General features: G+C 39.0%; 1 protein-coding gene across 3 annotated transcripts; it reads right to left on the bottom strand.

Moving 5' to 3' along the window:
• Positions 1-697: 697 nt before the first annotated feature.
• GLYATL3 (glycine-N-acyltransferase like 3) lies at positions 698-17,491 on the bottom strand. 3 transcript variants are annotated; one of them, XM_070584765.1, is made up of 6 exons: positions 17,346-17,491; positions 13,216-13,332; positions 8,640-8,747; positions 7,771-7,897; positions 4,855-4,981; positions 698-2,658 (listed from the first exon to the last, which is right to left on the bottom strand). In XM_070584765.1, exons 2-6 carry the CDS (start codon positions 13,291-13,293, stop codon positions 2,232-2,234), a joined length of 867 nt encoding a protein of 288 aa, XP_070440866.1. In that variant the 5' UTR covers positions 13,294-13,332; positions 17,346-17,491; the 3' UTR covers positions 698-2,231. The 3 variants fall into 3 exon arrangements, with proteins under 3 accessions (XP_070440866.1, XP_008505962.1, XP_070440867.1); XM_008507740.2 differs by having other exon boundaries at positions 13,216-13,321; positions 17,346-17,432; XM_070584766.1 differs by lacking the exon at positions 8,640-8,747 and having other exon boundaries at positions 17,346-17,467.
• Positions 17,492-18,564: the final 1,073 nt, after the last annotated feature.

The raw sequence follows: 18,564 nt of genomic DNA, 5'->3' as shown, positions 1-18,564 counted from the left end.
TCAGGTTCTGATCATGACTTGGCCACTTAAAATCTGCATCACTTTCGGTGAGTCATACCACTCTGAGCCAGACTTCCTGCAATAAGACAATACCTTACCCTTTACAAGGAATAAATTATATATACACTTAGTATTTGGCACAATTATTAGCACCTACTTAATTTTTAAATAAATGGCAGGCATATGATTACAAGGAAGAAAAGAAGGCTATAATATTATTGCTACCTACCAGGCAGGAGTAACCCATGCTTAACCAATGCTAAAGATAATGAGTATCCCGAGGGCAGAAACACATTCTCCCTAGAGCTCTATGAACTCCCCTTACTGGTGCTCTTCCCTCTACACCAAGGATGTTTCTAGGTAACCACCGGCTCAGGACGACCTAAACAATTCACTCCCAAGAAGTGATCTTTTTATTAAAATGAAGCTTTCCTTCAGCCAGTTGTTTTGACTTTTCTCAGTATAAACACCTAAAACTTGGATTTCCTCTTATCTTTGTAGTTGGGATTTTGTGACCTCCACTGGGATAAGAAACTAATATTTTCTATATGGCTGAGTAACTATGCAGACTAGACAAATCCAACCATTGTGTTTGTGCCCGCTTCTACTGCAAACACAAGAACACAGCTCTTCCTTTACTGTTCTCAGAAGATACACAAGCAATTTGAACTCAAATTAAGAAACACTGACAAGGATAAAAGACTAACGAAAGTACTGTTTTATTTAAGCATTTAAATTTTGTTTACAAAAAAGATACATGGTTTAGTGAAAAGAATAGATTGAAATCTAAATAACAACATTCTGGCTCAGCCTCCAGCGCTGATTATCTACATAATCTTTTTCTTTTTTTGAGGAAGATTAGCCCTGAGCTAACATCTGTGCCCATCTTCCTCTACTTTACATGTGGGACGCCTGCCACAGCATGGCTTGACAAGCTGTGCAAAGGTCCGCACCTAGGATCTGAACCTGTGAACCCCAGGCCGCTGAAGTGGAATGTGCAGACTTAACCCCTGTGCCACCAGGCTGGCCCCCTACACAATCTTGAAAAAGTCATTATGTTCCCTGGTCCTCAAACTCTTCATATGTAATAAGAGAATTAAAGTTCATTATCTTATCAAAATTTATGAGTATATACATATGCATATAGAAAATATGAAAGGAATGTACATATACATGGGTGTATGTTAAGTATGTAAGTACAGTGGCCCTATGTGTCTGTGGGTTTTGCATCCGCAGATTCAGCCAACCGTGGGGAAACTGACTGTTTTCATTGCACTACACCATTTTATACAAAGGACTGGAGCATCTGCGGATTTTAGCACCCCAAGAGTTCCTGGAACCAATCCCCCACCAATACAGAGGGATGACTAGACGTCTATATGTGCATTAGCAGATCCACATTCACACGTATATATGCATCTTTAGCTTCTTATGAGAAAGTAGATTACAAACAGAGGCTGGAATCGGTGATAGGTAAGATGGTCCAATCCTATGCCGACATCATGTGTTTCTAACATTTAAAATGCCCATATCCTCCATCTGAGGCAACTGAGCAGTGGGAACTTGTCAGCAATGCAAATTCTCAGGCCCTACCGAATCAGAGACTGTGGGGGAGAGGCCCAGCCAATTGTGTTGCAACCTGCCCTCCAGGTGAGTCTAAAGTGCACTAAAATGTGACAACCACTGCAATCAGACGTTCTCAGGGAGTAACTACCTGCCAGTCATAGGCAGAAGTGGGGAGCCAGTAACTAGAGGAGAAAAAGCCTGATATTCTACAGAGAACTCGGGTAGAGGCAGTAGGGACCGAGTTTGGGCAGACACAGCATGGGCGAGCACAGGGAGTGTTACTTATGGTAGGAGGGAAGCGGTGTGACTGTGAGAATGCAGAGCAGAAGCCCAAGCAGCAATCATAAAGCAGTTCATTTGTTCTCATGCAGTCACATCTGCTATGTGCTAAGAGCTGCTGGCTTTAGAATCGTTTTCCTGCAGTGGATCCCAAGAAAGATCATTATCCTCTCTTCTCAGCCACAGCTACCTCTGACTGCCCCAGTTATTACTGTGCAAACCTGAGATGGGGAGAGTAAAGGCTCAGGCTGATCCGGCATGTTTTCTCCAGACCCTTTTCAACAACCCAAGATTCTCCTGATTGCAGTTTTAGTTTTCCCCTTCTTGGCAGCTAAGGAATGTGTGTATGTTTAGTGAAAGGACAAAAATTCTTAGTGTTTTATGGGCTAGAGGTGAACTTGGCCAGAGAAAGTTGCAGGGGTGAGAATGAGCCGATGAAAACGACAAGGCAAGAACTCAGCATGGACGCTCTTCAGGAGGCTTATGGATGCCACGTTGTCATCCAGGACATTGCCCTGAGAGGGGAATCCTCGGCTCTGTAACTTCCTGGCCAGTGTGAGTGCCACCAGCCGGCTATAACCTTTCCTGCGATGCTCTGGCAGGGTATAGCCATGGCACATGGTGGCAAACTGGTCTGTGAGAGACCAAGAGACTGGGTCTCCCTTGTCATCACGGACACACACACTGGGGAAGCAGGAGATGAGGTTGGCGATGTATTGGAGACACTGTTCATTGCCACCCCGCGACCAAGTCCGGTTGAGTAGATCAGCATCAGCAACACTCAGGTAGGTTAGTCGTGGAGAAGACCCCATTCTAGAAGAAAATGCCATGAGAAGAAATATGAACTTGGGATCGTGCGACTACAAACAAGTACTTCTCTTTTATGCTAATTCAAACTGAGAAACCATCGCAGGGATAGTGCCTAGCCAATACCTAAGCATTTTCAATGTTAGAATCCATCACTCCCACTTATAAACATCTTTCAGGGTTTCACTTCTGATAGTACAAAATACTCATTATGCCATATTTAAGTCTTCTCTTCTAAGTTCATGCCCATTTGTTATTGTCTTCAGTATAGATCAAGGCAAGTATTTCATTTTCCTGTAAAACAATTCTAAGACTTGCTCTTAAGTCCCGAGTCTGTTGACACCCTTTCTGAATCCTTGAAGAAGTCTAGATCCTTGGGCCCTAATCTTCTCCTTGGTTAAAACAAAAAAAAAGTTTTAAGATAGAACTTCTATCTTTATGCATCCATGCCCAGAAAAGAAATACAAATTGCTTAACGTTCCAGGCACATGGAGAGACTCAAGAAATGCTAGTTCTTCCAGATCTGCCCTGAAAAGGTCTGCAAAAAGGTCTAAAAGCCCATGGTGTTAAGACAAAGATAGGAATTGGTACAATTTCTAAGAACTGAGATGGATTACTTAGTTGAAAGCCTCTGGGGCTGGTTGTGCTTCAAAATTTGCTTTCACTCTTAAAGTTATCAATATTGTGAGACCATCCCCAGCGATTGTTAAGAGACTGGTAAGGTCATTCTTGCTTTGATCTTCTTTATGAAGCACCAGTTTGTGTTTTCTTTTTATTAGTGGTTCGGCAGTTTTAGCTCACATTCCAGGCATATTATGGGCTCTGGCACTAAATCAATCATCTAACCACTAAGCTGGGGGAAAGATAAATAAATACAAGCAATAACTGGCTTAATAGCATTTTTAACTTAATTTTTGAAAATGAAATTTAGAGGCTGGCCCTGCAGCCTAGCGATACAGTTCAGCACGCTCCACTTCCACCACCAGGGTTCAGTTCCTGGGTGTGGATTCACACCACTCAGCAGCGGCCAAGCCGAGGCATCGACTCGTATATAAATAGAGGAAGATTGGCACAGATGTTAGCTCTGGGCAAATCTTCCTCAGCAAAAAAACAAAAAAAAGAAAGAAAGGAAAAAAAAGAAAATGAACTTTAAAACAAGGGCAAAGAAGCCTCAGGCAAAAATGTCACTGCAAATAAAAACATTGCCAAGGCAAACGTTCTGGAGTAGTTATATTGGAGACTATGACCTTGTATCTGAAAGCCAAATATAAAATAAAATAGAGTGTACAAATTTGGCTAATCACTTAGGTGTTAAAGACATATTGTCTAACTTCCTACACAGAAGAGATCCATTCACATCAAAACCTGGTTTTTAAAGGACTGTCTGGGGATAGAGGACAATTTTAAATAACATCTCAGGGATATGACAGACCATGGGAAATTCAAACTCTAACGGACAAACAGCCTGGTTTCTTCAACATTAAGTAATATAAGACATAAAATAGATGAAAGGGGAATCTATCAGTCAAAAGAAACTTAAAAGAGCTAGTAATCATATAATACACACAGCCATATAATATATATTATAATGTATGAACTTTATTTAGATAACCAGTAAATGACAGAGCAGGGACTCCACGGTAAGCAGAAAAGAAGAATGCAGAAACAAACTAACAAATGTTTTGGAGGATTGGATTCTGGAATCAGACTTCTTGGGACTACTTCCCACCTTTACACTTTACTCCTGTGTTTTACTTCAACTCGGGTCCAAAAGAAAAGAATAATAGTGCCACCTTACAGGTTGTGGAAAGGATTCAAGGGGTCATATATTTAAAACATTTACTGCCTGGCACGTGAGAGCTCAACATAAGTCAGTCACATGCCTTCCTCTCTGAAACAACAACAAACAGTAACAACAACCTTGGACTCAGACAATAGAGCTCATTAAGAATTTTGAGGGAGGAAGATACCAAGGAATTATTTCTCCATGCATACTGTGAAAATGCAGGACAGTGAGTTCATTTATTACTAGGGACAAAGACCCCGATTTGATTTTGCAGGAAATTATGAACAGCCAAGTACAGCAGAAAGGAATAAATGCACACTTAGACTCAATGGCCTAAACCCGAGACGCCTAAGTTACTGCTATTTGTACTTCCGTAGAGTAAGTCCTATCCCAAAGCAGAAACTCGGTTCACCTACAGGGAACTGGTGTCTGGCGGAGCTGAAACAGGCGGGAGGTGCACGGCCTTGAAGGAACTGAGCTTTACATCCAACCGCTTTGACTCAGCCACAGCCTTGGAAACACCATGTAACTCACTCTGCAGCCCTGTGTGTGGAAACACATAATGAAAAAGGGGGGCATTTTATTTGAAAACTCAAAAATGAAATTTGTTGCAGTATTTTTATCATCAATACCACCCTGTTATCCTGACCGCTATGTATTTTTACATGAATTATTACAGCTACTCTCTGTCTGATTTTCAAACTTTGGGTGGGATTTTCAACCTCCCCTCACGTTGTCCACCGTGATCATGATCTTCCATGGAAATTTCTGATGTGAATATCCCTTGGTAGTTTGGAATTTCTTGTGGGAATTTTGATTTTTCTGACTCCTCAGACTATTCTTAAGGGAAGGGACATTTTATAAGCTCTAAAAGTCTACAATCTACCATGCAGCTAGAAGTATAAGAGAGCTTAGATTTATTTGGCACAGCATTCTGACTTTAAAGACCCTCTGCCAGCCTCTTGCCTAAACGCACAGTACAGAAATATCAAGGTATAAATTTCATGTTGGTGAGATTTATCCTGAACTTAACTCAGCCACTCCCACCCATTTATCATAGCTATACTATATTTATATTACCCATAAATCTTTCTTCAGTACTTGTATACAAAGCACTGTAATGGGCACTGCTTCACACAGGGACATAAGAAGAGTCTGGTCTCTGTTTTGATAGAGCTGATGGCATGGCAGGTTAGCTTCTCTTTACTTAGAGCTGACTTGCTCTGCTTCTCCTAATCCCCATCTGCCCTATCCTTTCCGGTCTGGGTCCTGATGGATTGACTCCTCTAGAAATGGACTTTCCCACTTCCTTCCATATCTAATGGCTTGTTTCCTCCTCCCAGTAAGTCACTTGCTCTTGAAAAATACGTGAGTGGGAAGCCATGTTGAACATAGTCAGATATCTGAGCTTTGGCTCCTTCCTCAGGGAGTTAAGTCTAAGAAAAGATAAGCAGGTCTTCAAGTTAATGCTATTAAAATTATAGATGCCGTGGCTAGCATCCCATATTATAACACTGAATTACATGTAAGTAATTAAAAAAACTATCTATGAGACATAGTTAGTGCTAACCAAGGGCTTTTGGAATTGTTCATGATTTGTGGATGTTATGGAAACAGCACTTTTTTAGGTGCTCTGATTAAGATTAGTAAAGATAATGGTGACTTCTTAGAAGCTATTCAGTATTCCAAGGAGATTACAGTTGTACAAGCTTACAGTCAGGAGACGCCTTCAGAAGCCACGGCTAATGCCTGCACTGACTTACGTGCTAAATGAGGGGCCCTTACCACTCCAGCTGTATTAGGTGCTACTCATTCACATCTGTCCCCATCAAACCTTCAGGAAGGATGATTGGGTCAATTTAGTTGACTATAACTGACTCACGACTATCAGCTCAGCCTTCTAAAAAAAAAAAAAATATTGACAATTACAGGGATATTCACTCCGTTTTTTTTTTGAGGAAGATTAGCCCTGAGCTAGCATCTGCCACCAATCCCCCTCTTTTTGCTGAGGAAGACTGGCTTTGAGCTAACATCCATGCTCATCCTCCTCTACTTTATATTTGAGACACCGACCACAGCATGGCATGCCAAGCGGTGCCAGGTCTGCACCTGGGATCCGAACTGATGAACCCCGAGCTGCCGAAGTGGAATGTGTACACTTAACTGCTGTGCCACAGGGCCAGCCGCGGATGCTTGCTCCTTCATGATGCACTCAGGTGATTTGAGATAGTAGGCCCACAGCACCGAAATCCATCCAATTACTGTGATGATTTTTCACATCAAGGAAGAGATACACTCATTTCCACACTAAAGTAATATTGGTGGGAAAATTTTTCTACAATTGCTAAGTGAGTGGTAGGAGCATGTCTCACTTCTGACTGGCATAACTGGGGAAAATCAGCATAAATGGGGTAAATCTTAAAGGTGAGAGAGAGTTTAGAATTTCCTCCATAAGTTCTTTTTGAATATTTGCAAATGGATTTTATACAACATCCCAAGTCTTTAGGTTATGAATATGCATCAGTCATTGATTGGAGGTTGACAGAAGCTTCCGCTTGTGAGAGAGGTTCAGCTGTTTGTGGCTGAAAAAAAGTAACCAGACTTTATATTTCTAACAGGGGGATCCCTACCTTCCCGTAAATGATCAGAGAACTCATTTTGCTGGAACAGTTATTAACAGTAACTTCATTGCATGTTCAACCCCCAATCATTATGAAAAGTTGAAAGAGTAAATGATACACTGAAGCTGAAACTGGCCATCCAAACTATTAGAAATCTTAATTTGCTTCTGTCTTGGCAAAAGTCCTTCCACTAGTATCAATGGCCACGCAGTTATCTCCTTGGAGCTCACTTATACTCTTTCCCGAAAAATCCTTTCAGGAAATCCTATGCAGATCAGTTGATTATCTCTTTCTAGAATCATTTACTTCAGAAATAAGGAAAGGCTTACCTATTGGCTTAGACTTAGAGTTATTCTAAAAGGTTGTGATTGAAAAAGGTTAATAGTAATAAGGAAAAATATGCTGTGATACTCACTGATATCCATATCATGGTAACAGTGGGAAAAAACATGTCACTTAAAAGAAGCCCCATTTAAATGGCCCCTGCATACCCCAAAGGCCAAGCCTCATTAGGAGTAAAAAATGTGTTTTTACAAAACTATAACACCTAAATTGTAAATATATAAATGTATGTGTGTGTATATATATGTATAGTCGTGCATATGTGTATATATACCATACATGTGAAACATGTCATATCTATCTGATATATATGACAAAAAGGAGAAAAAAAAAAAAAAAGACTGCTTAGTGCCTTGCACCTGACCTCACCTTGTATTTGAAAAACTTGTTCCCAGTTGATAACATCACATTCTTCCAACAGCCGTTGGTAAGCCCTAACATCCTTGTAGAATACAGCATAGGCATTAGTGTAATGGTCCAGGTTATCTGTCTCAGCCTAGGACAGAAGACATAATCATAAAAACATAAACATGTCCTCTAGGTAACTCAAACGCTAGCTAGATTAGACCCTGTTAGCTGTGCATGGCTAGATAATTTCCATTACCAAAATTAGCCACCTACAAACGATGGCTAAGTGGGAACGTGGCTGATAAACTGTAGTGAATGACAAGACAAATTTGGGGGCTTTTGCTTGATTATTTCTTCTGGTATTAGGGAGGTTTTAAGACATTCATTTCACATTTTTCTAGGATTTTGTTTATACAAATAAAAAGGGTATAACTCAATGAATCCATCTGCAAGAATCAAGTAGAACTCTCAGAACTTTCTTAACATGGTCAGGGAAGCACATCTTTGAACACTTGAGCCTCTCTTTGATCTCAGGGGTAGAATGGGGCAGATAATTGTCTTTGTCAGTCTTCTTCTATATTTACCCACATGACCAAAGACATCCATCACAAGGAATCACCAACCCAGTGGAATAACTAGTATGTACAAGTCTGTATGCTTCCTGCCTCTAGAGACTATGAAACACCAAAGAAACACTTCCATCGAACACACGCAGATTAGACATTTTCCATATGTCTGATAGTCCAAAGCCAGTCAAATTAGAAATGAACAGTGAAATATGCAGCTTGTTAAGCGCAGGTATATGGCAATGATGGTTATAATATCCCCTTAACCTGTCTTTTCTTTCCAGTGGATGCCAACTCTTACTTTTTTGCCTTTCAAAATTGTACCTCTTTCTGCCGCCGGGTGATAACAGCTTTGAAGTCTGGCCATGAATCCAACACCACTTCCTTTTGGAAGGGATTCCCACGATTTATGTTCATCACTGCTCCATAAACCTGAGCCAGAACCCAGAGAGACAAGCCAATCTACTAACTGTTTCAGTTGCAGATGACCCTTTTCACTTCTTTTTCTACTCTAAAATTGTGGCCATGAGAGGAGAAATTATGAATATATACACACATGTAATAACATACAAACTTCTCTCTTGTTATTTCATCAGTACACATGAAAACTGGTAAAAAGTCTATGAGGGCCTATGAAAAATCTCCCTAAACCCAGATTTTACAGTTCAACAGTGAGAGATACTAAATCAACAGGCTTACTAGATGGGTGCTTGGCACATAGGTCAGCAACAAATACTTCCTGAATGAATCAGAATCTTATGTATGGATTTAGGGCTCATACATCTTTTAAAATCCCATAATAATTTTTGTGCTCAGCTGCTGAAGTTTATTATACTATCTGAAAATACCCTGTGAAGTACAAGTGTTCCTTCAACCCTGAATTACAATTAAACATCACTTAAGGGTAAAATAACTCCCTACCAAAAACAAAAAGCCCAAAACATCCCCCTGCATTTCAGATTTGATGGAGCAAGGCTCTGTCAATATTCCCTGAGGATCGTACCTACGTCTCATTCATTATTGTATCCATGGAGTCTGACATAGCTGATCAAATGCCTGTTGACTAAACATTACTGAAGTAATATTAGAATTCTGCTCTGTGGGCTTTCACATTTTTTCCTCTACTAAGAATCAAAGGTGTCTGTCCTGGGGCCAGCCTGTGGCCAAGTGGTTATGTTCCTGCGCTCTGCTTCGGTGGCCCAGGGTTTCACAGGTTTGGATCCTGGGCACAGACATGGCACAGCTCATCAGGTCACGCTGAGGCGGTGTCCCACATAGCACAACCAGTGGCACTCACAACTAGAATCTACAACTATGTACTGGGGGGCTTTGAGGAGAAGAATAAAAAAAAAAAAAGGACATTGGCAACAATTGTTACCTCAGGTGCCAATCTTTAAAAAAAAAAAAAAAAAGATGTCTGTCCTACAAAACAACTTTCATATGTTATGTGTGTACTTACAGAGAAGAGAAAGCTATGGTGGTAATGAGGACAGCTGAGATATAGGTCAGTATTCGTGGCAGCATTTCCATAAGAGCCAAAAACTGGAAACAATCTAAATGTCCATCAACAGTGGAAAAAATAAACTGTGGCATATTCCTACTATGGCTTACAAAACAACAACATAACATTGAGCAAAAGAAGCTAGATACAAAAAAGATACTTGTCATTTGATCCAACTTATATTAAATTCAAAAACAGGCAACACTAAATTATGGCTTAAGAAGCCAGGATAGTGGATCCTTTGGGGAGAAGGGAAAGGTAGTGACAGGAAGGGCACATTGCGGGGGAGAAGGAGCGGCATCTGAAATAATGTTCTTAACTGGAGTGGAGGTTACACAAATATTGCTCTGAAAATTCATTGAGCTACATAATTATGTTATGTGCACTTTCTAGTGTGTGTTATACTTCAATGAAAAAAATTAAATTACAGGGGCATTGGGACCTATAGTTTTCTTTTTTTATCACTATCTTAATTCAAATCACTCGCCTAAATGCCTAGAACACTATCCAACTCTTCTGTCTTACCTCACTCCAATTTTCTCATAATGTATTTTTCCAAATTTCATCTGGCTGATACTATTGTGTAACATGGATCACACTTAGTGAAAATCCAAGAACTAAGGTAACCTGGAAGTGTCATGCTTGTTTCTGTTAATCATTAAATTCGGGGGCTGCTAATCTTACATACACAGAATACATTTATTAAAATGGTTTACATGAGGAAACCATATATCCTTATTCAAGAATGGAGCTTAAATATGATTGGAATGTTCAGAAGGTTAAAAGGAAAAAACTCTCTTCAATATTCAAACTCTGAAAGAAATAAAAAACATAACTTGTTTGTAAAAGATTTGGAACCATCTGAAAGATTTGGCATTGGTTGAAAACAAACAAACCCTTCCAATAGCTCTTATTAGTTAATTAATTAATTTATTTATTCAAAGAGTGAATGTTGAGAGGAGATAGGAAGTGGCTAGGGGGAATAAAGATGCTGGAAAAATGAGCACTTAGAGCTTGTAAAGGAATTTGTGAGGATGTTTAATCACTTAACCACTAAGGTGAGATTATAAAATACATAGCTATAAATTCCAAAAAATGAAAGAGGGTGGACAACAATACTATCTTTTTATTTTCTAAAGGACTTAGTGTAACTGAAAGGCTGTTTTGAAAGTACGGTCAAAGATCCAAAGCCAGGCATTACATAACAATGCAATCATTGAAGTAGGTTAAAGAGTTCCAGGCATAAAAGCCTCAGTGTATGGAAAATGAGAAATTGGGAGTATCAAGTTAAGCAGCTATTAAAGAGAAGATTAAACAAGGAAGGCATCGGTTTGTACCTACATGTTTCCTTTCGTTAACTCTGACTTCAGATGGTGTTATGAGAGGCAAACATTTCGAAAGAACACTCAATTTTGAATCTGATTACCTGAATTTAAATCTCAACCCTAAGACCTAGAGATGGGGAAGTGGCTTAGTAATATCATCTATAAAATTATAATATAAATATCTGCCTATTCAGAGGTATTAACATTACTGAAGGGTTAGTATTACGGAGGTATTAATATTAGTTTTTATGATGCTCAAATGAGACAGTGTGAAAGATATTTTCAAAAATTATACTTACTATTCAGATCAAGTCAAGTAATCTGAATTCAGAAGTCTTTAAAAATAAGATCTGAACAGGTAGGGAATTAGTAACTGTTATATAAAGCTTCTGTTTACCAATCAACAACAGTTTACTGAGTAATTATTATGAGCAAAGCCCCATGCCAAGCACTGTGGGAAGACTGAAAAAACTTCAACGTCTATACCTGGGCATCTGGGAGCTAAACTGATGTGGGAAAAGCAATAGATATGAAATCAAAACAACCGAGATTTCAGTTCTGCTTCTTTACTTGCCATGTTATCTTCTTTAAGCTTCAATTTATTCATTTATAACATGGGTTAATAAACGTTACGAAGTTGTTGGAAAAACAAAAAATTGCAATTCTATGTATGCTAGTGTACTATCCAAGTATAATATTTATAATCTAGGGGCCAATCATAATGTTGATGATTATAGCATCTTTTATGACCCTGTGAAGGTCACCGAAACCTTTTTAGTTCTCTCTGGCAAAAGAGTAAGCCAAACATTGTCATAGCAAAGTAGCCTACCATCTTATTCCACTTATTCGCCTCCGTGTCAGCATTCAAAACAGGAAAATTTGGATCAGTGTCCATTTGGTTCTTTTTCAGCCATATGATCCCAAATTATCACTCAGATTTTCCCTACCACATATAGTTAAGCATGATCAATAGGCGAGATGACTAGATTTTAATCAACTCAGTGCTAGAGGACATTCTCTAGATTATCTTCATTCAAATTTTCGTGTGAATAAGGATTATCCAGGGTGTTGGAAAAATTACAGGTCCCTGGTCTGTCTTTAGAAATTATGATTCATTATCTCTCTTCTTGGTTATTAGCATGCCACTCACATTTTAAAATCACTGTTTGTAGAGGTTTTTCTTTGCTCAAGAAACTCAGTCCTCAAAGACAATTCCATTACATTTTGCATTTTTTCGCCAAGTGCTTAAAATATTTCTAATCTTACATTTATTAGTAATCTTTGATTAATGTCATCTCCCACAGTAGCTCTGAGTTATCAGCATGCTCTCATGGACTTTTAGAAGACTCCACAAGTACAGGCTTGATGACTAACAAAGCCATTGAAAAAACTTCAAAAGTAAAGATCTTTAAATAAACAGAAAAAAACTTTATAATAACCCCTAAACTTCAGTTCCATTGTGTACCTACACCATGTTCTTACCAGCAGTGCCACCCAATCTCTACTCTTCTGCCACTTAAAAATTTTAGAAATCAAATTTACCTTAGAAATACTCTAGTCCAGCATTACTTAAATTTTCCTAGGAGTCGTCTAGAGCTACTGGCAAAAATATAAGTTTCTGGGGGCCGGCCTGGTGGCATAGTGGTTAAGTTCGCACACTGCACTTTGGCAGCCTGGGGTTGGCAGATTCGGATCCTGGGTGCAGATCTACACATCACTCATCAAGCCATGCTGTGGTGGCATTCCACATACAAGATGGAGGAAGTTGGCACAGATGTCAGCTCAGGGACAATCTTCCTCTAGCAAAAAGAGAAGCTTGGCAACAGATGTTAGCTCAGGGCCAGTCTTCCTCACCAAAAAAATAAAAATAAGCTAATTAAAAAAAATAACCTTCTGGCCCATATGCACAATCCATTGACTCAGTCTCTAGCAGGAGGGGACTGGGAAGCTGTATGTTTAAGAAGTGATCACAAAGAAGTTTATTATCAGAAAAATGTTGGAAACAGCCACAAGTCTGACAGTATTTCACAGATTAATAAAATTAAAAAAAATAAAACTCTTAAATTTATAATACCTTGAGTGATTCAGGAAAGTGACTCTTCAACATTTTTTCCAGTATCAGTAACTTGGTAGAACAGCTTAGCACCAACATCTTCTCCAGAGCTCTAGCAATTCCACACCTAATCAAAAACTTGAAGGTATATGTTTAATTTTTGCCTGTTAACATTCGACTCTACCTTGGGATATCCTTGAAGACCTGTTTCCCCTGGGTGTAATTCTGGATGCCATTGCTTCCTCTGAAGATGGAAGGAGGAGGAAGATAGGGAGGCACTGGGCTAGGTAAATCAGAGGACACATGGAAATGGAGAGTGTTGCTGACCTAACCCTGGAAAGCTGTGAGTTTCTATGCTGGGTTAATCTTCCTATTATACACGTTCACTGTACCCTAAACTCTTCCTTCAGGACACAAGAACAGTTGTAATTTCATATTTCTTTGTGTTTTCTTTGATTTAAGTCTGTCTCGAGTAGCCTGTGAGCTGCATGAAGGAAGGGCCCACATGGGCTTTGCACTCCACAGCATCCCCAGCACCCGCCACAGGGCCTGGCGCATAGTCGTGGGCATCTAAGTAGTTGTTGAATGGTGATATGATGTTCGGAGTAAGAGTCTTAGGGTTAAGCAGAGAAACTTCTCAAGGACTTGAGTGGGTCAGGTGTCAGGTGGTTAAGAGGAGCAACTTGGAGAGAAAAAGATTGAAGATGAAGAAGCAGAGGTAAGCAAAGGCTGAGGCTCATTTTAGACAGATGAAATTAAGGAACGAAAACCAGCCTAAATGTAATGTACGTAACTTCATTCCTTCTAATGCAATTATATTTTCTACATTTGGGGGCTCCATCGCTCCTGCTTTCTGTTCCCAAGAAAACTTTTTTCCTCAACATGTCAATCAGGTCTTGAACGAATTAAAGAAAAAAATATTTTTTCTATTCAATATAGTAGAGCTTATCCACTCACTCTTAGCAGCCAGGCGCTAGGACGCAAAGATAACTCAGCTGACACAAGAACCTGATGCTTCTAGGATTGAGGTGGGTCGTTCCTTTACAACGCAATTTCCAGACAGAGAAAACTACTTGATTTCCTTATGTGACATCTCTGTGTGGCTATAAGATACTCAGAGTGGCATAGTGGTTAAGTTTATGTGCTCCATTTCGGTGGCCCAGGGTTCACAGGTTCAGCTCCCATGTGCAGACCTAGCACCACTTGTCAAGCCATGCTGTGGCAGCATCCCACATAAAATAGAGGAAGAATGGCACAGATGTTAGCTCAGCAACAATCTTCCTCAAGCCAAAAGAGGAAGATTGGCAACAGAAGTTAGCTCAAGGCCAATCTTCCTCACCAAAAAGAAAAAGAAAGAAAGAAAGAAAAAGAAACATCTACTCTAAAACTCTATCATACCATTTATGTGAGTTTAAGAAGCATGTTCCCTACAATCAAGCCCTGTGGGCTCCAGTTCACTGAGTGGTACACCTGATGTGTCTGTATTCTCTGCAGGAGTCAGAAGAGATACTAAGGGCCAAGTAGCACCTGAAAATCAGGCTTCTGGACCCTGGTACTCATACTCTGAGACAATATTAGGAACTGTGAACAGATCAAGTTTCCAGAGTCCAGGTTGAGCAAAGGAAGGAGAAGTGTAGTGATCATCTCTTCACCCTGTATCTGCTTGACTTTTCACTCACTTCATCTCTAAACAAAACTTTAACTTCTTAGGAGATCCTCATGTTAAACACATTCATTTATTCTAATTCAATATCTTTTCAGGGAAAATTAAATGAAATTATTTCAAAAGGAAGGCGATCATGTGTCTCTTATTACGTTTGATGTCTATAGATTTTTGTGTGTCCTAATACATAGCAAAGTAGCTGCTGCAAAGAGTAAGAATTCTAAGTATTTGTTGATGGTTTGTTTATTTATTGCCTGGTTTGTTCCCAAAAGGATCTAAAACCACTTATAAACATAGGTAAAATATATGAAGAAAAATTAATTTTAAATTAAAATTCAGGCAATGGGAAAAGGAGGAGGTACAAAAGCAATCTGGAGTCAAGAGTGAGGTCCGTAGGGAAAGCCCATGGAGTGCAGTCCTACATATAGAGTTGATCCTCTTTGTTCATGGATTCCATATTTGTGAATTTACCTACTTGCTAAAATTTATTTGTAATCCCCCAAAATCAATACTGACTGTGCTTTTGCAATTGTTTGTGGACATGTGCTGAATAGTGAAAAATTTGAGTCTCCCAATGTCCACATTTTCAGCTGAAGTCAGAGAAGCTGACTTTTTCTTCCAGATCTCATTCTGTAAACAAGTCCTATATGTGGTTTATTTAGTGCCATGGGTTTTTTTTTTTTTTTTTGGCATTTTTTGCCTTTTGTTGGTGATTTCACAGTTTAAAAATAGCCCCCAAGCATAGTGCTTAAGTGCAGTTTAGAGTTCCTGAGTGGAAAAAGCCTGTAACGTGCCTTATGGAGAAAATATGTGTGTAAGACAAGCTTCCTTCAGGCATAAGTTATAATGCTCTTGACTGTGGGTTCAATGATAATAAACCAACTATATATATTTAATGATATGTCTTTAAACACAAATACACATAATGTTTCCTGGGACTTTATTGAACATAACTGCCGTGAACAATGAGAATCCACTGTACTTGCAGGAGGTGAGAGCCTATTTTTTACCCAAAGTTTTCTAGCAGCTAACATTGTAACTCTCTTGTCGAAGAGAAACAAACATGATTAGTTACAGGATTCAATTTGCCCATAAAATCATCCTTAGCTCTTTACCATATCATTTGCTTGACTTTCTCACTTGCACCATCTATAAATGAAATCCAGTTCCCTAACTTCTAAATAATCAAAACCCTCCTTGATCTGGCTTCAAGATACCTTTCTAGACTAAGATGCTATTTCAACTCACAAATTACTCATGGTGGCAGATATTGGTGACATTAAAATGAGAGAGACATTTCTCCCATGGATTCACACAGAGAGGACACTATAATTAATGAACAACACTGGGCCATATCCTTTCAGTAAACGGTGATGAATTTCATAGGAGATGTTTCTTAAGGTTGGCGCCTGAGCTAGCAACTGTTGCCATTTTTTTCTTCCTGCTTTCTCTCCCCAAATCCCCCTAGTCCATAGTTGTATATTTTAGCTGTGGGCCTTTCTAGTTGTGGCATGTGGGACGCCACCTCAGCATGACCTGACGAGCAGTGCCATGTCCCCTCCCAGGATCCGAACCAGTGGAATCCCTGGCCTCCGAAGCAGAGCACGTGAACTTAATCAGTGGGCCACGGGCCGGCCCTGGAGCTTTTTTTAATTAAATACAGAGATACTTTTTACAGGCCACAAAACAAAATGCAGAAGTTCGCATTGATGCAGAAAATATTTTTTAACACATTTTTGAATTATATTAGACAGTCATCATGACTACTTTTAACTCTGAAAGCTGCATGATCAGAATGTCATATCTTTATCACTCAATTATAAATTCCCCATAATTAATGTGCTCTAGAATTGGAGGGTAAAGTTTTGTAAATCCTTTAGCCAAATTGTTATCAACAATAGGGTCACTAATTGAAGTCTTTTCCAAGGAAAATAACCATATTTATAAGTTTTAGGAACTAAAGTTTCTTTGCAGCATTTAAGCGTCCATCAGCACACAGCAAGATCCTAAAGTATTTTATTGATTAATATTAATCAGACAATGAAAACATGACACTCTCCTGGGAAGCTTTTAATCCTTATAAGATCTCTGTTTTTATGGTGTAATGAATCATTTATAATACAACGGGAGTTGTTTGTTAACAAGGGAAAAAAGTTCTTTTCTTTTAAAGTTCTTGATATCCAATGCTAGTAATTATTTTTCAGATGATGGGTTTTCTGTTAAGAGGGATTTCCCTCTTATCTGTTTCTCTAGTTGTGCCCATGTCACAATGCAAAGAATTTTATATTTTGTAATGCTTATTTCCCCATAACCCCCAAAACCCCAAAAAAACAAAAGCAAAAAGAAAATATCTTTTCCCCTAAACCTGATTAATTTATTCCTCCCATATGATGTCGAATTTCATCTCTCCTCTCTCTATTTCTTCCATTTCTTCTTGTGGTTATAACCAGTGATTTGAAATTTAATATTTTAATAAATAAATGCTTACCTGCTACTGAGAGTTCAGTCTGAAACTGAGACCTTCCACCGCGTGTCAGTGCAGCGGCTTGTTCTCCATAAATAGTCAGTATTCTTCAAGCCTACTTCCCTAATTAGTCCTTAGTGAGAAAAGGAGGGAGAGGGAAAGCTGTCCACACCTGTACAAAGGGAGGAGCTTATGATGTCAGGTGAAAATCGTCACATATACCACGCAAGTGTTTTCACCCCTTCTCCTCCTTTCTATCGCATTTAGTCTTAGGGTGTGAAAGCCAATGAAAACTAATGTTGATTTAGAGATGGACATTTTCTAGACGCAGAATCTATCTGTCAGGATCTTGTGGAAGGGAGTAAAAAGGAATGGGACCCAGGTAAATGGGGTATGCTAAGAAAACAGTATAGTGGTACTGACCCCTTATATATATTTATCTATCCTGAAGAAAATGATTTTGCTGTCTTAAACTTCCAAGGCTGGAAGGGGGTAAGCGCTAAAGAGGAGACTTGTGGAATTGAGAGTAGTTTTGAGAATTTTAAATCTTTTATTCTCTTCTTTTAAAGGAAAGTTCATTCAGAGTTTACTAGCTTCCTTCAAATGGCTGCAATTTGAAGCACCGTATAAGTATTTAAGTGGGCATCTTGGCACACAACACGATACCTGAATAATAAAAGCACGAATGTCTCAACAGCTTATGCAGAGTACTTTAGCTTGAATGTGGTCTCATGGGACGATACTGTTTACCATCTTTATGTCTCATAAAGTCAAGATCAAATGAAGGGGTAAGTTAGGGCATTCTTGAAGATGTTGGTTTAAGTAATATAGTGGGTAGTTGGCAGTTGAAAATGACTGGAGAAATTGTATTAGATGACAATTACTGGATGAAAAAATGAGTATTTTTGATTTTGGCATATTGGTAACTTTTTTTTTTAAGATGTTACTGAGGGCAACATATATCTGTGCATGGCCCTAAGGATCCTATATAAATCTAGTCTTTTCTAAGTATTATTTGAGGAAAATCACTTGAAAAAATGAACGGAAGCTGTTATTTGTAGAACAGAAACTGGATTAGATATGAAGCACGATATCAAAAAATCTTCAAAAGTTCGGGGTCAAGTTATTTATGGACTGAGAGACATATAATTGTCTTCCCAGGTTTAGACTATACCCCGTTCCCAAGTGCATCCAAAACAGAAACTTCTATTGTTTTTTCAGAGTTCTTTGCTCCCTATAAAAC

This window comes from Equus przewalskii, chromosome 19 (assembly GCF_037783145.1).
Source record: "Equus przewalskii isolate Varuska chromosome 19, EquPr2, whole genome shotgun sequence".
Classification (NCBI taxonomy): domain Eukaryota; kingdom Metazoa; phylum Chordata; class Mammalia; order Perissodactyla; family Equidae; genus Equus; species Equus przewalskii.
Note: the sequence above shows the minus strand (reverse complement) of the source record. Positions and strands in the feature narration are given on the sequence as shown.

Bases quoted from the DNA above. Each gene is read 5' to 3' on its own strand.
- GLYATL3 (XM_070584765.1), bottom strand. From the start codon at position 13,293: ATGTTGGTGCTAAGCTGTTCTACCAAGTTACTGATACTGGAAAAAATG. The intron at 8,748-13,215 runs GTATTATAAATT...GTTCTGGCTCAG, and splicing joins ACTTTCCTGAATCACTCAAG to GTTTATGGAGCAGTGATGAA. The intron at 2,659-4,854 runs GTAGGTGAACCG...ATTTTCTTCTAG, and splicing joins CCGCCAGACACCAGTTCCCT to AATGGGGTCTTCTCCACGAC.